This window comes from Trachurus trachurus (assembly GCF_905171665.1).
Source record: "Trachurus trachurus genome assembly, chromosome: 6".
In the NCBI taxonomy this organism is placed as follows: domain Eukaryota; kingdom Metazoa; phylum Chordata; class Actinopteri; order Carangiformes; family Carangidae; genus Trachurus; species Trachurus trachurus.
Genome location: NC_139897.1, coordinates 25878548 through 25896461, shown reverse-complemented (window position 1 = coordinate 25896461; position 17914 = coordinate 25878548). Strand labels below are relative to the sequence as shown.

General features: G+C 40.0%; 1 protein-coding gene across 1 annotated transcript in view; it reads left to right on the top strand.

Moving 5' to 3' along the window:
- Positions 1 to 16006: 16006 nt before the first annotated feature.
- Positions 16007 to 17914, top strand: part of syt9b (synaptotagmin IXb) — a gene marked incomplete at its 3' end in the record, with an annotated part of 47753 nt that continues 45845 nt past the window's right edge. The window contains exon 1 of the mRNA XM_083973835.1: positions 16007 to 16169. Coding sequence (XP_083829961.1) covers positions 16022 to 16169 — 148 coding nt within the window. The 5' untranslated portion in view covers positions 16007 to 16021. The remainder of the gene's footprint in view (positions 16170 to 17914) is intronic.

Here is a 17914-nt window from a genome sequence, read left to right as displayed (position 1 = left end):
AATAAATCTATCTTATCTTATCTTATCTTAAATCTGAATTCACAGACTCTCTCTCTCTGTCTCTCTCTTCCACACACATCGTTCAGAGCCGCTGCTGATCTGGGATCTCATGATGAACACTACGACAGCTTGACGCGCCTTCTGTACGACGGGTGACGGATGATTTCGGTGTAATTTCAGTCGTCGTCTCCGAGGACGAACCCCGAGGACGAACCCCGAGGAGGCTCCTTCCTCCAACTGCTCACAGTGACGGGTGAGGAGTTACACGACGGCAGCAGGAGGAGTAAAAAGGTGACGTCACGGATTCAACACCTTCTGTCCCCGTCGACACCTGCACCATCTGGACAAGTTGTGTCTCACCGCTCCTCAGCTGATCCTGATTTCAAACTGTCTTCAATGCTTCAAGGCAAGGCGGTAATTTATGGAGGGGGGGGGGGGTCTAATCCAGTTAATATAACTGGTCATAATTGGTTACGCCCATATTCAGCTCAGAAACATAATGAATAGAGCCATAAGGCCAACAAACAATTTAAAATAGTTGGTTCCTCATATAAAAGGAGAAAAACAACTTTCCAAATGAGGGTTTAGTCATATCATTGAGTTAGCAAGTTAATTGTTATCTTAAAGGAGACATATTATGCCCCTTTTCCACAAATTAAAATAGTTCCCAGGTGTCTTAAAGACACGTCTGTGATATGCTTTGGTCAAAATCCCCCAAGGATCAAACATCACAGCTCTGTTCATCCTCTCAAAACAGCCCTGTTCAGAACGGCTGGTTTCAGTACCAGTCCCTTTAAATGCAAATGGACCCATGCTTGAACCCTGCCCACTCAACTGGTACAGATAATCACAGGTAGGGGTGTTTTTATGCAGATTCAAAAACTAATGACATCATTGTCAGACAGCCGAGGAAACAGCTCATAAAACCACATGGATTTCAACCTAGCGAACCTGAAGGAAGGCAAGAGAAACACCCAAACATATGTTTAAGAGCGTTCAAAAAGTAATATTTCCATGACATTAATTTGGCTGATTGCTAGTTTGCTAGTGGCTGGAGGTAACACTAGGCGAGGACACCACAGAAATGCACTGGTAGGATTCAGCTGATCGGCTTTTCTCTTTAAAGCAAAATTGTGTCGTTAGTTCTTCTGCCTGTTAAGAAATAGCTACACAATGGCAAGTGGTGATATGATAATCTAATAATAAGCATTAGTCCTGTCAGAATAAGCGTGTTTTCACCACAACAGAGTAACAACAAAATAAAATGCATGATGTTAAATAATGGTGAAACACCTTTTACTACTGTAACGAATATGGAAGTGGCAAAGTAAAGTGGTAAATTAGCCTTGTCCTTTTATCAAAGTTAATGATTTTGCACTCTTCTTCACTTTATGACACATACAGTACACACCAACCTTTTTTGCTTTAAAAAAATCCTCATATGGGCAGAGAGCACAACCCCCCCAAAGTTTAACCTAAAGTTACGCCCTTGCATTCAGGTGTCAGTAATCAGATCTCTGCAGAAAAAGCCACCGAACCCCAGAAGATAGATACTGTGGTGGTCAAATATCAAGGCCTCTTTTTCTTTCTTCAATTTTATCCATCGCCAGCACCTCAACAACCTACGGTGTGCGTTGTTTCTCATCTGAACAAATATCAAGGCTTATCATTATTATTATTCTGAAGCAGGAAATAGTGGAAGTCATACTGATTAGTGGTTGAGCTGATATGTGTGGATTTCTTCCTGAGAAGCGTTTAAAAACAAAACAGAGCGACCGGTGTGGAGGCTGAACAGATGCCCCCTGTTCCTCTCAGGCAGCTGGGCTGGCTCCCAGCCTGACTGCATCCTCCCAAATAATACTAAATCAAACGCACCCACATCCAAAAAGACACACACACACACACACACACACACACACACACACACACACACACACACACACACACACACACACACACACACACACACACACACACACACACACACACACACACATACACACCAATAGGGGGAACAGGGGACCTGTCGGGCCAAGCTGCCAAGAGGGGTCTTATGTTTACACTTATTTTGAAAAAACAAACATGGAATATAAAATTGACTTTTAAGGTCTTTTACCATAATATTAATGAAAATGTGACTTTTAATTATTTTTAAAGAAATTGCCAAGAGGGGACTTGGATCTCTGAGCGACATTTACCTATCAAAGAGTGGACCTCCACATACTGCAGTGGAGCTGTCTGCACCCATTCATTCACCTAACGACCCATTCATTCACCTAATGAGTCCTTGTTCACAACAATGACTTTCTCAGTTTCTTTCAAAAATGGATAATATAACTTTAGAGTTATCATTACTTATTTTAAAGTCTCTGTAGTACAAATTGTATATAAATATATAATCATGGCCACATTTGAGAGTGAATATTTTTTATTGAATTGCATGCAGTTCAGAAGTAACATGACTGCATGCACTAATATCAAGTTCTGCAGTATAAGCAACAACATTTACTTTAAACCGGCTTTAATATAGATTAATTCTTTTTTCTTAACAAAGATAATTTTCTCGTCCGTCTTTACTCATCCATAAATGCGTTGCCTCTGTCATTCTTAGCAGTCCAAGAGGGGATCTACTATCATCTCAATTTTAAATAGTCAAAATGCTCTAGACATTTGGTTTCAACCAATTAATAGGAAATAGGAATGCATTTTATTTATTGTTTCGCATTGCAGAAAAAAGGTCCACACTTGGTTCATATGGAATGACAGGGGTCCACTGTTGGCTGGTACATAATGACACAGGTTCCCACTTAGTTAGCATGGAGTGACATACACACTCCATCATGTATGAATATGAAAGAAATAAGCAAAAGTGATCATTCTTAAGATATTTTTTTTTCATCAAAACTTAACACAAACATTTCTGATAAAGTAGCACCAATAATGTTTTCATTATTTTTAAATGTAGGGTGTACTACTGCAAAACACATTTCTACAGTCTATTAATTTTTCCCCTACAAGAGTTTTATACTCCTTGACTGCATTTTTGTTATAGGAAAAAATATTTGAATTAAAACTAAGGGTTTTAGGTCATTTTAATGTACTTGCATCATGAATCTGTATTTATGAGGATGTATTTTATTTACTGTTTTACATTACAGAAAAAGGTCCACACTTGGTTTATATGGAATGACAGAGGTCCACTGTTGGTTGGTACGGAGTGACACACACACTCCAGCATGGGTGGATAAGCAGAAATGAGATAAATTGCTAAGTTTTAAGATACATTTTTAATCTAAATTTAATACAAACATTTGTAACTATTAATACACACAACACACACACACAAACACATGCAAACACACATATTTAAACTAAAGTAGCACTGGTGAAGTTGTCATTGTAGTTTTTTTAAAACATGGAATGTACTGTGAAAACTCAATGGCAACCTATCAAGATACTTAAGGGAATATTTCAGTTATTGACATTTATGGCTCAACAATAAAACATGTATGGGAAAATAAAGGAGGCGCTGGGGGGTCATCAGTTTGTCTGAGATACAAGGGATAATTCTTCTAGAGGATGGATTAACCTCACTAAGTAATATACCACTGCAACACACCTTTCTACAGTCTGTCAAGTTTTTGACTTAATGAAGTTTCATACTCCTTGACTGCATTGTTGTCATGGGAAAACTACTTTAAATAACTAAACTCAGGATTCAACATGGTCTGATGGCCCAGAGCCACAAAGTGTTATTCTGTAGTCACCTAATGTCCCATATAGATGAAGCTCTGTGGTGGCCACCTATTGTCACTCTTCTACTTTTTAACAGCACATGGTTTCAATCAATTTTAATGTACTTGCATTCTAAATCTATATTAATAGGGATGCATTTTACCTATTGTTTTACATTGCAGAAAAAAAAGGTCCACACTTGGTTTATATGGAATGACAGGGGTCCACTCTTGGTTGGTGCATAATGATACCCACTAAGTGCCCACTTAGTTAGCATGGAGTGACATACACACTCCATCATGTATGAATAAGAAAGAAATAAGCAAAAGTGATCATCCGTAAGAGAAATGTTTCATCACAGCTCCACGTTACACTTGTTCCAGGCTCTGCCCGTCGTTTTTCTCTAGAAATAGAAACTTTTTCCAACTTTTTTTTTTATCTCTGTGTAGCGATCGCACTCGTCTTCTCCTTCTATTTCACTTCTTGCTCTGATCTACAGTCTCATTCGTTCTACACATCCCAGAAACCCCAAAATTACTCACAGTGTGGGCGACAGCGTCCCCATTTACCAGCCGCAGAAAACTGCGTTTGACGTATACAGTATGTACGTCAATGGCACTCAATGAGTTAAGTGGGAGGTACACAATAAATCTAATTCTAATCCAATTTATTTTGAAAACAAATAGTAGAATGGCAATCTGATTCAGTGATTAATTTGTTACACATTTGGGTTGCTTCCTAATGATTTTTTGATGTTTTAGTACCCAGCTAAACACAACAACAAGTGTGTATATTCCTTACTATCTACATTATGTATGTGCCTTGTAGGCACTTTACTTGCAGTGTTTTATAAATCTGAATATTTTTTGTCACATCACATCTACCCCGACACTTTAGAGCGCTTCTGTCTCGACGCCGTGTTTGCCTTCGTTCTGACCTGAACACGGCATGTGTTGTTTGGGTTAGAAACATGCACATTTGCAAAGGAAAAAAAGCAAAATCGATAAGCGGAATCATTAAGCAGGCACGCACACAATCCCAAGGAAATGATCACGTGGGAACCAGTTCTGAAGAGGAACCGGTTCTCAATTCCCACCCATAGACTTCAGTCCATGATGTGGACACAAAAGCATTCCTCTACATTGAAGTAGTGAAGTCATCAACACTCATGTATTTCACAGATCCTAAATCCTGGTACACACATAAAGATTCTCTAAATTTCAACCAATTTTTTATCTGTGAAAGACCCCACACGTGAAGATAAAAAATCTGTGATTGAACAGTTTTGATCGTATTGTGTGTGGTGTGCTGTGATATTCCAAACACAACACACCACACACATTAAGATTTTTCAGAGTCGTGACCCTCCAGTCAGAAAACTCAGAAAGAGATCAGTATTGTTGTAGCTACTCTTTCGGGTCTATTTCCGGAATGGACAATGAGAGCGATGTAATTTTTTTAAATGAAAGCGGGACACTTCAGCCTTTACAACGATACCATCTGTGTGTGTCTGTGGCTTCGGAGGCCGAGCAGTAAAGCGGCTGTGAGCGGCGGTCACATGATCATTTAAACATGGCTGCTCTATTGCTGGCTGTTGCTGGCTATGATCGCTACCGTCTTTGCTATCGGCTATCAGGAAATCTCCCGTGTATGCGTGAATGTCTGTGTGAACCTCATGTAATGCCAGGGCTGCACCGTGGCTCTCTGTGGGATTACCGGTGTTGTGTCGAGAAGTGGCTTGCTGCGAGCAGCATGCAGAGCTTGGCACTTCTCAGCACAACACCAGCTTTCCACATGCAAGATGACTTTTGATTTGTAAATATTGAACATGTTTAATATTTACGATTATCAATTCAGCGCCGAACGTTTTCTGAGGCGATTGTTGTGAGAATTTTGACTCTTAACACACCACACACTACAAGAGAATCTCATAAAATAATCTTAAAACCTTAGGATAATCGGCCGATTTTTGTCTTTGGTCGGAAGGGGGAAGATCGGGGCAAAATCAGCCCGATTATCTTTATGTGTGTGGTAGGCTTAACTCTACCTCCACTCTCCACTCTAAATGTGGAACTGGCTGAGAAGTGAGTGAGGGCTTTAAATCTGTGCCAGACGACTTGTGTCAGTCCTTGACTGTCGGCAGTGTGGGGGATGGTTTCTTGTAGCTGACGATGGTCGTTAGCAACTCTGAAGGGCAACCTGGAAAAGACTAGCATCCCTCAGCCAAGATCTTATATCCAAATCAGACTAACAGACAGTGGAATTCCCCAGTCCTAGGTTGGCCATGTGCTACACACCTATGGACTTCTGTGGCAACTGTAAAGAGTGGGTGTCCCAGCAATAATCCACCCTGTCAAGTCTTTGATGAGTTTTGTAAAGGTGTGTGATGCCTTGTGATCAGTATAATATTTTGTCAGCCTTTATATGGTCTACCATGGTGTGACAGTAGAAATGTTTCTGAAATTAGGATGTATCAGATTTCCAGAGATACAGGGGATAAATCAGCTATAGTGGATGGAATAACTCCAAAATACCCACTGTTGAACTACTGCAACACACATTTTTACTTACCAAACTATTAGCTCTACTGGAGTTCATGTATACCTGTCTGCATATTTTTGGTCCACAACAAAAGTTAAAACTAAAACTAAATTTGTGTTCTTTTTCCTTCTGTATATTACACACTGTATCACATAGTCATACACATCTATAGATGAAATTGGTGTATGAATTGAAACCTAATTTAAAGTTGTCAAAAAGTACAGGATTGGCACAGGGTCAGAGAGTTTATATTAAGTGGGAAGTACACAATAAAAGCTGTATTCCGTTCACACTGGTGCTCAGCAGAAATGGGTCTGGTTGCTTTCAGGATGTGTGGATTGTACATTCAACAATCCCATATTACCTTATTCATAGCATCTGAAGTGGATTATAAACAAATTCAATTAATTGTGTTCAGAAGATGGTAAAATGTTATCTAATTTATTTATATTTTAAGTAATTCATTTGTTATCTATTTTGGTTGTTTCTTAATGATTTTCTTTCGTTTCAGTACCCAGCTAAACACAAGTGTGTATATTCCTTATTATCTAGGTATAACCTTGTGCATGTTGTAGTAAGCAATGTGACTTCATTACATTTACACACAGTTTTCTAAGTAGAGTTAAACATTTTTAATGGGGTTTCAGTCTATGATGTGGGCACAAAACATTCCTCTACATTGAAGTAGTTAAGTCACCAGCACTCATGTATTTCACAGGTCCTAACTTTAAGGTAGAGTTGTTGAACTGGGATCTGAGAAGTGAGTGAATGGAGTGAGAGCGGAGTGAGTGCCAGATGACCTGTGTCAGTCCTTTAGTGTGGGCAGTGTGGGGGATGGTTTGTCGTAGCTGACGATGGTCGTTAGGTATTTTCAGGTTGGGCTTCAGAGTTTCTACCTTCTTTCAGCCAACATCTTATATCCAAATCAGACCGACTGAGACATAGGTATTCCCAGGTCTTAGGTTGGCCATGTGCTACCTACGCACCTATGGCCTTTGGTGATTCAACTTCTGTGGCAACTGTAAAGAGTGGGTGTACCAGCAATATTCCATTTTGTCTAAAGAATTGTCAGTTCTTTGATGAGTTTTGTGAAGGTGTGTAATTACCTGTTATAATATTCGGTGACAGGGCCTTTATATGAGCCACCATTGTCTGCTAGTAGTAATGCTGTCTGAGAACAACAATTAACATGGAATAAGAAATTCGGATTCATCAGATTGTCATGGATACAGGGAATATGTCAGTGTGTGGACGGAATAACCCCCCAAAAAACCCTGTTAAACTACTCATTAAAAGGTATTTAGAAAATCAAGGGAAATAAAGGAACGCATAAATATAAAAACACATGCAAAGACTTACAAAGCCTTGTAAAGGACAATTAGGACACAGCAAGAACTATATTCCTCAGACACGGTCCACACCACTGTCAACTTTTTTTATTTGTGTTGCAGCAGTTCAACATTGAGCTATTTGGGGTTATTCCATCCACACAATGCCTTATCCCTTGTATCTTTGGCAATCTGATGAATCCTAATTTCTTGTGCCATGTTAAGTAAGATGTTGTTCCCAGACAACATTTCTGGCAGAGAATGGTAGCTCATAAAAATGCTCTGTGACTCTATATTGCATGCACCCATGTTTCAGTCAGTCTGTTTTGAATGTAAGTAAGTGGAGTGAAATGCACACTCCATCATGTATGAATAAGAAAGAAATAAGCAAAAGTGATCATCCTTAAGAGAAATTTTTCATCAAAACTTAACACAAACATTTCTAATAAAGTAGCTCAGATAAATACAGTGGGGCCAGGCCGTTAAGTGCTTTAAAAACAAACATTAAAAGTTTAAAATCAATTCTGTAAGGGACAGGGAGCCAGTGAAGGGAGTTAAGAACAGGAGTAATGTGCTCACGTCTATTAGTGTTAGTTAAAAGACGGGCAGCAGCGTTTTGGACAAGTTGGAGGCGACTGAGCGAAGACTGGGAGACGCCAACATAAAGTGCATTGCAATAGTCCAATCTAGAACTGAAACATTTTGACTGTGTGAATGTGTGTGGCAATAGTTTAACATAGGGATCCTCTCAATGAATTATCCCTTGTATCTCTGACAAACTGATAATCCCCCATTCCCTCTGTATTTTCCCATATCAAATTGTTGTATATCAGTACCTCTTTGATGGTTTACTTGTACATAATATATCATCGTAGGTTGCCATTGAGTTTTCACAGTACACCCCACATAAAAAAACACGACATTACCGTTGCTACTTCATTATAAATGTTTGTATTAAGTTTTGATGAAAGTTTTGAGCTTTTGAGGTTAATCCATCCTCTAGAAGAATTATCCCTTGTATCTCAGACAAACTGATGACCCCCCAGCTCCTCTTTTATTTTCCCATACATGTTTTATTGTTGAGCCATAAATGTCAATAACTGAAATATTCCCTTAAGTATCATGGAAGGTTGCCATTGAGTTTTCACAGTAACTAACCCTAACCCCATGTTTAAAAACAAAACTACAATTACAACTTTACCAGTGCTACTTAAGTTGAAATATGTGTGTTTGCATGTGTTTGTGTGTGTTGTGTGTATTAATAGTTACAAATGTTTGTATTAAATTTAGATTTAAAATGTATCTTAAAACTCAGCAATTTCTCTCCTTTCTGCTTTGCTGGAGTGTGTATGTCACTCCGCACCAACCAACAGTGGACCCCTGTCATTCCATATAAACCAAGTGTGGACCTTTTTCTGTAATGTAAAACAGTAAATAAAATACATCCTCATAAATACAGATTCATGATGCAAGTACATTAAAATGACCTAAAACCCTGAGTTTTAATTCAAATATTTTTCCTATAACAACAATGCAGTCAAGGAGTATAAAACTCTTGTAGGGGAAAAATTAATAGACTGTAGATATGTGTGTTGCAGTAGTACACCCTACATTTAAAAATAATTACAACATTATTGGTGCTACTTTATTAGAAATGTTTGTGTTAAAGCAGAAGTGAGTGGTCCGGTCGTTTTGGCTAATGCTGCGTTCCAGGCAGGCTTTTGAAATCGTAAATTACAGCTTCAAGTCACAACTTACGACTTTGTAGCGTTCCAGGCAACCCACTCGTGTTTTTCCGACCTGTTTTACCGGTGAAAGTCACTATAACGGCCACTCGTAACTTCCGACCGGTGAACTCGTACCAGATCGAACTGGTACCACTTCACGGTCGGAAAAATACGAGTTTCCTTGAACGCACCATAACAGTCCTCGTCCCTACGTCACCACATTCACGGCGTTCCTTGGCTGCACACACAGCCCTGCATGCCGTTCTCTCTCCTCATTGGATAAAAACTGTAGGATACGATAAATGTTTTCTCCTCGGCTCAGAGCAGAGCAGAGGGACTGACAGACCCGTGTTTCAGTCCAAACACTCTATGTAAGTGATTGCTGTCGGAAGATAGAACTATTTAAGACTTATATTAACACAAATATATCACTTACTTCTGCTTTAAGTTTTGATGAAAAATGTATCTTACGGATGATCACTTTTGCTTATTTCTTTCTTATTCATACATGATGGAGTGTGTATTTCACTCCATGCTAACTAAGTGGGCACTTGTATCATTATGCACCAACCAACAGTGGACCCCTGTCATTCTATATAAACCAAGTGTGGACCTTTTTCTAAAACGTAAATCAACAAATAATTCCTATACAGATTTATGACGCAAATACATTAAAATTAATTGAAATCACATGCATTTAAAAAGTAAAAGTCTGACAATAGGTGCCCCCAACAGGGCTTTATCTATATGAGATGTACGTGGCCAAAAAGTAACTTTTTGTGGCTCTGAGCCATCAGGCCATGTCAAACTGTGTTTTCCCATGACAATAATGCAGTTAAGTAGTATAAAACACCAGTACAGTGAAAAATTAATAGACTGTAGAAATGTGTCTGGCAATAGTTTAACATAGGGACTTTGTGAGATTAATCCTCTCAATGAATTATCCCTTGTATCTCTGACAAACTGATGATCTCCCAAACCCTCTGTATTTTCCCCAAAGATAACAAATTGCCGTGCCAATACTTTAATATCAGTTACTCTTTGATGGTTTACTTCTACATAATATATCATCATAGGTTGCCATTGAGTTTTCTGTAATATAAAACAGTAAATAAAATACATCCTTATGAATACATATTTATGATGCAAGTACATTAAGATTACCCTAAATCCTAAAACCCTCTCTTAAAAAATGAATAGACTGTAGAAATGTGTGTTGCAGTAGTACATCCTACATTTTAAAAATAATTACAACATTATTGGTGCTACTCATTATAAATTTTTGTGTTAAGTTTTGATGAAAGTTTTCTCTTAAAAACTATCACTTCACACTCACATGATGGAGTGTGTATGTCACTCCATGCTAACTAAGTGGGGTCGTGTGTCATTATGCACCAACCAACAGTGGACGCCTGTCATTCCATATAAACCAAGTGTGGACCTTTTTCTGCAATGTAAGTCAACTAATAATTCCTATACAGATTGAGAACACATGTATATTGTAAAATTGAAACCCTGTGCTTAAAAAAACTGGACAAGCAACAATAGCAAGGTCAATTATTTTTAATGTTTAATCAGAATTCAACAGAAATTATCTAAATTACCATTTTATTTAAAATTTTGTTATGGGTGATCAATTTTTTCAATATTTTAAAATGTCTATTATACCTAATACAGTGTTGAGTTTAAACTTAAGACATCCATGAAAACAGAACCTTTATATTTTGTTACAAAGAATAACAAATTATGTTTCAAGGTACTGGTTTGTTCACTAAGGAGCCTGTTTGATAGCCTCTCTACAGTCTGAAAGGCTGCCGGGGCTGCAAGTCGTTCACACTATGGAGGAGTGTAAGAAACGACGTGTGTGAATGAGTCGTTAAAAACCCTGCTCCAGCCTGCCGGGGCACTGCTGAATATGGTATTTTACACACACACACACACACTCAGGTCCCCTCTTGGCTAAAGTTAAAAAAATTAACCAGAAGGTTTTTCACATGATTTTTAGTTGATTTAAAGCATGTCCAAGAGGGGACCTAAAAAAAGTCCCCTGTTGGCTGCTTGGTCCCCTGTTGGTGAATGTGTAACGACGCCGATGTCCCCTCTTAGATAGGTACAACAGTGCACACACACACACACACACACACACACACACACACACACACACACACACACACACACACACACACACACACACACACACACACACACACACACACACACACACACACACACACACACACACACACACACACACACACACACACACACACACACACACACACACACACACACACACACACACACACACACACACACACTCCAGTGTGTCCACATTCACTTCAGTGCAAAGGTTGTCAGTCACCTACAATGAACAAATAAACACTCACATGTGTACAGAGATGCAAACAGAGGCACCCACACACACTCCCACAGTCCAACACACACACACGCACGCACACACTGTTGATTTGAAACCTGCACCATCATGCATAGCTGTCTCTTCCTGATATGTTAGAGCTGCTGACCACTGACACTGACAGGATCACATCACATCTTGAGTTGAGCGATCACTTCAGAGAAAGAGCTGCGGTTATTGCACATTGTGTTATTTTATGTGTGTGAGTGTGTAATCATGTGTGTATGTGTGAATAGAAGCTCTACATTTTCATCCTGAGGTATTTAGTGCTGAAAAAACTCCACCTGACCCTGGTTTGTTTAATAAAAAAATCAAAGTATGAGTGGTGCCACTGCTGTCTCCTCTCCACATACAGTAACGACCTCTTCTGCTTTAACATCGTCTTGTCAATTGGTCTTTCAAGAATAAGACGTTTTAATTTCAGACAAGGACAGAATGAAATGATCCTGTTTCATTACAAGCGGCCTGGCTGTGAATGAATCACCTCTGCTCTGATGAATCCTTTGTGGATCTGCCTTAACAGAGGCGGCGAAACGCTGAGGTCGTGATTATAATTAACACACAACTGGGTCCAGTTCAGGAGAGACTAATGACGGAGCTGCTGCTGCTGGTGTGTGTGTGTGAGTGTGTGTGTGTGTTGGTGTGTGTGGGGGAGTCAGTCTCAAGTAGGCCTATTTCAATCTTTGTTATTTGACAAAAATCCCTCTGCTGAGGCGATGCTCTGGTTGCTACGGTTACCGGGAGCAAGAGCCTCACCTCTGACCCTTGTCTGACCCGAACGAGCCTGAGGAGCATCAGCTGCATCACAGAGAAGGAGGTCACGATTCTTTGTTTAATCTAATAGCAGCACCACATTAAATTAAATTACCCATAATGCACCACGGTGAGGAAAGTTATGTAAGCTTCAACCAATCACAGTGAAAAGCTGCATTCTCAATTTATACTTTAGGTGTGGTCCTCGACACACCTTGCTGACACGCTGACCACTGGCTTTGCGTCCACAGCTGTCCCAACCCAGACTATTACATCATAAAGCGCCACTCGTGTCACATATGGTAGCAACCATTACAGCTTTTAGTTTAGTTTTTAGAAGAAATAGCCTAGAAATAACGGTCAATTTCATAGTAATGTCAAGAAATATAGCCAAGAAATAACGATTGATTGCTTAGAAATAGGCCAGAAATAACAGTCAATTGCAAGAAGACTTGGCGGAGAAAAATTCAGGCCTTTCCCAAAAAATTCAAAGCATGAAAAGCATGTGTAATCTTTTGCCTTGACATGACATTACTATGAAATTGACCGTTATTTCTTGGCTATTTTTTTTTTTTTTTTTTTTTTTAACAGTTTAACCATTAGCAGTTTAACTGAGCTTTAAACCCAGGACTTAAATTTGCAAATCCATCATTGAAATGCTTCAATGTCCTCGAGCACAGTTAGAATATGGAGTACTGTCTTTTACTTACAGTGGCCACATGTGCACGTCAGGCGTCACGGCTGCGTCACGTGACCTAAAGAGAGAGACACACAATTTACATCACAGAACCTGAAAGTGACACCTGTCTCAGTCTGAGCCTAATCTGAGTAAATTTGAAACCATTTGAGCTGCTGAATGTGGACACGGTGACATTTTAAAAACAATTTCTGTCAAAAATAAATCAGAAAATTAATAACAAAAGGAAATCCAACATTTTGGAAACTTCCAGTGGAGAGACGGAGCTGACAGGAGCCACTACGCTCACATCAGCTGCAGACAACCAGCTGCCTGAGACACAATTATAATTAATTTTAGTGATGTGTTGTTTTTTAAAACATTGTGCTCAGCTCTCTTATATAACAAACTCTATAGGGCCATGGATGAGATTTTTCATCCTTCACTTCGAGAATTGTTCAGAAAAAAGTTGAAAATATTGAGAATATCAGAGCATCTGACTCTATAAACACCTTGAATAGATGAATGGGTGAAGCTGTGGACACTTCACAATCATCTTGAACAAAGAGATTCTCAATGTTTTTACTTGCAAACATAATGTAGTTGAGATTGTGCTAAAAAACTGCATCTGTGATGTTTCTTTTTTTTCTGCTTGCATCTGTGATGATACAGCACATCCTGTCTGAACTTCTCACAGCTGTACCCACTCACGTCCTTGTATTTGTCCACTACCTGATACTGTATCTCAGTCTGAACACATTCAGCTACTAGTGTCTGTTTTTCCAGCTTGTTTCTTTTCTATAATTATTGTTAAAGCCGATTCTACACAAGCTACAATTTCACCAGTTCATCTATAAAAGATATTTTGTGCAGGCATTCATGCACAATGTCTGAGGTCAACTTTATCTTGAAATGTCAAGTTTATCATCAAAAGGCAAAAGTAAAAAGCTTCACTTCAACAATTTTTTCTTTCAGTGAATGATGAAAAAAAGAAACCTTCCTCCTTTGTAACCCCACATTAAATGGAACATTTAAATTTAATTTCTTATTGGCATTTTTAGAGTCACTACAACTCATTGCGGGTGGAAAAAAAACCCTTAAATGCTCCTACTATATACTGAAAATGGCGTCTTTCATGACTGGGAGTATTTCAGGAGCATGGCGCTATGAGGTGAAGATCTAAACCATATAACGCTATATTGCTGCTGTTTCTTCCTCCTTATTCTTTCCTTCCGCCTTGTTCTTGTTGGTTTATTCATGCACGCAAAACTTGCAAGAATGAAACTCGCGAAATGCACTCTGTGGCTGGATATTCAGTTAGGGCTGCCGTACAAACATGGCGGCACAAGATGGCGACACTCTCTAAAGCAAGACCCTATAAAAGAATAATTATGAGGCTACAAAAATCAAACTAATTTCATTTTGTAGCGATCAAACACTTACTAATATATTAGTATATTCAGATTTTGCCAATAAACCTAATGCCAAATGTTACACACTGGACCTTTAATCACTGTGCTGACGGTGATTCATAATGAAAAAGCAGAAAATAATCAACAAAAACTGGAAGTTATAACAGGGGAAATTCTATTAAAAATCGATTAACAGTTGATTTCAGTCCAGATCGCTCCGGGATCTCAGGTGTGTTTGACATCAGCCTCCTCCTCCTCCTCCTGTGCGTATCTGTGGAGGATATTAACAGCTTCATATCATCGTCTAAGTTATTTTTACGTAGCTTGAAGCTGTTTGTTGACGAGTTAAAGGTCTTAATAAAAGCTCCTAATACTCCACAAACACAGGCAGACAGACAGAGGCCTTTATTAGCTCCTTCAGCAGGGCTTTAACGTGACATTTATCCGTCGCTCTCGCCCTTCATTACTTCCATCAGTAAAGGTCAGGCTCGTGCTGCCGTGCACATGGGGCCTCTCTGGTGTTTGGGGCCCCTAACGCTGTTTAAACATCCGCTGCAGCACAGGGGACACTACTCCATTACTCATGAGTTCACCTGCAGAGAGAGAGAGAGGAATCACATCTCTGACATCACTCAGGAAAATGGGAGGAAGCAGGAGGAGCGATGACATTTTCACAGGGTTTTTTTTTGTGTAAAGAGGCTGAAACACTGGCGTCTCCTCAGAAGACTCCTCTGTGGAGAGCAGGTGGTGCTGATGCTGATGCTGCTGCTGCTGGTGGTGTGAGTGGGGGGTGGGGGTGTTGATGGAGGCAGAACTTCCTGTCTGTCTCCCTGTATAACCAGTGCATTGAGAAAAAAAGAAAAAAAAGAAACCACACACACACACAGAGCGCAGTGAAAGGAGAGCATTCAGTCATTCATTGACGGAGCTGCTGCTGCTGCTGCTGCAGAGACCCGGAGGCTGAGGAGTGATTCAGAGCAGCAGAGGGGGGAGAAAGAAGAGAAAAGAAAAGAAAAGATAAGATAAAAGAAGGAAAAGGAGAAGGGGGAGGAAAAAAGAAGAGGTGGAGAAGAAAAAGAAGAAGAGCGAGAGCCGCGCTGCTGCTGCTTTGGAGTCGAGATTTCACAGCTGAAAAAACAAAAAAAACCAACGCAAACGCAGATGTTTCTCTAAAAAAAAAGTTCTCCCTCTCAGTTTTTGCACCTTGTTCCACGAAACATCCACACAAACTCCACGCGCTGTCGGATCTCAGTGGATTTCGCGGATGCATCGAGCGCGTCGGACCTTTCCAGGGGTGTAGCTGCTGGTGGAAGCTGCGCGTGTGTGTGATAGTGAGTGTGTGTGTGTGTATCAGAGAGAGTGAGAGAGTGAGAGTGAGTGGTGGCGGAGGATCATCCGGAGTGGCCGGGCAGTCAGAAGGATGCTGGAGGGCAATGCCTGCAGACAGAGAGGATGAGATTTGTCGAAAGGCGCTCGAGCTGCTGTCGGACCTGTGCTCGCGCGGCGAAGTGCAGGACGACAACTGTCTGGACTTCATCTACTACTTCAGAGACCTGGCCCGACCGCGATACACCGACTCAGGTCAGTGTGTGTGTGTTTGTGTGTCTCTCTATGTTGGTTTATTACGATGAGGTGAATTTACTTTGAGGAAATCGCTGCGCGCACTTTGATCTCTATGTGATGCGGCTCGTTTTCACTTTTAAACTTTTCCCAACAATAATCAAATATAAAAATAAATTAAAAAAAATAACATTTCTTAATCGTGTTATGTCGACATAACATTAAAATTATAGCTGAGATTTTTTAATGTGAGTTTTTACGTTGCTGTTTGTATGTCTAACTGTTTGGAGCCCAAACTGATGACAAATTTCTGTCCTTGTGATAGACAATAAAGTTTTTTTGAATTGAAATAATTCCACTAATTGTTTGACAAAGCCTAATTGATTAATGGTTTACATTAGTACGGTGCTTGCGTAGCCTTCATGTGTGCGCGTGCATTAACAGGTAATTTTTCTATGTCCCGCGTGGTGGCCAGATTAATCGTGCAAGTAAAAAAGAAAAAAAGAAAGAAAAGTGGGTTCACTTGTTGCTTCCACTGGCAAAACTCACGAAGCGTCTGCGTGTGTGTGTGTACACAGTGCAGCATCCAGCAGCATCCTGAACGTGTGTTGGTTTGGTTTCTCTTGGAGGAGAGAGAGAGAGAGAGAGAGAGAGAGAGAGAGAGAGAGAGAGAGAGAGAGAGAGAGAGAGAGAGAGAGAGAGCCCCACCCCATCCTTCCTTCCCTTCTCCACCGCTTCTTCTCTCCCTGACAAGGCAGAGATAAATAACAGAGGACCAGTGATCTGCTCTACACTGGTTTATTTTAAACTCCCCAGTTGGCTGCAGTTTCATCAGTGTTGGCAGTGGAGGCAATTTAGTGAGTTTACTGAAAAGGAACAGGTCAAAAAACACAGTAGCCTACCTACCACACAGTAAAATCTTGTGATTTAGGACGGTGGAGAAATTTCACTGCAAAAATCCTCATGAAATTTGTAGAAATTCATCATGTGACGGTTCCTGAACGCATCAAAATTAGACTTTTATTACCATAAAAGGTGATTCTATGGAAATGTGTGTATGTTGTTTCAGAGATAAAAGAATATGCTATGTATGCATTGTATATTTGGGCTAATAGACAATATTTATGCGTAAGTGCACATGTGCATGTTGGTGGATTTGTTTCTCTCGTTGACTTTGTGTGTGTGTGTGTGTGTTTACATGTATGTTGTTGTTTTTTGTTGCCTTTGAACATGCTACAATTCATCATTAAACATGTATGATGAAGAGGAAGTTCAAGCTACCAGATTGGTTCCCCTGAGGAACAGTGACCCACTTCCTCTTGTATTAGCCCGCTCTGGATGCACACACACACACACACACACACACACACACACACACACACACACACACACACACGGTTTGATCCACAACAAACAACTGTTCTTCCGAGCTGATGGGCGAGAGAGAGAGAGGAGTGCTCTCTGTTGCTCTCAAGTTTAGTCGATTTAACAATTTCTAAATTGTCTCTAAGAGGATGCAGTGGAGACGCCCTAACAAGTGGTTTCACTCTCCGTTTTTCCACTAGAGCTGAAACTTCTGATCCGCTAAAATGTACTAAATAGTTTTCAGTCTTTCAAGCTACAGCTCCGCACCAATCCAAGTCATTCATAAAGGTGTGTGTGTGTGTGTTCAGATGGACATGACCGTGGTAACATCTGTGAGGAGTTCGAGGCTGCGTCCACATGACTATGATTTGATTTTTAGCGTGTTTTCAGACAAAAACAAT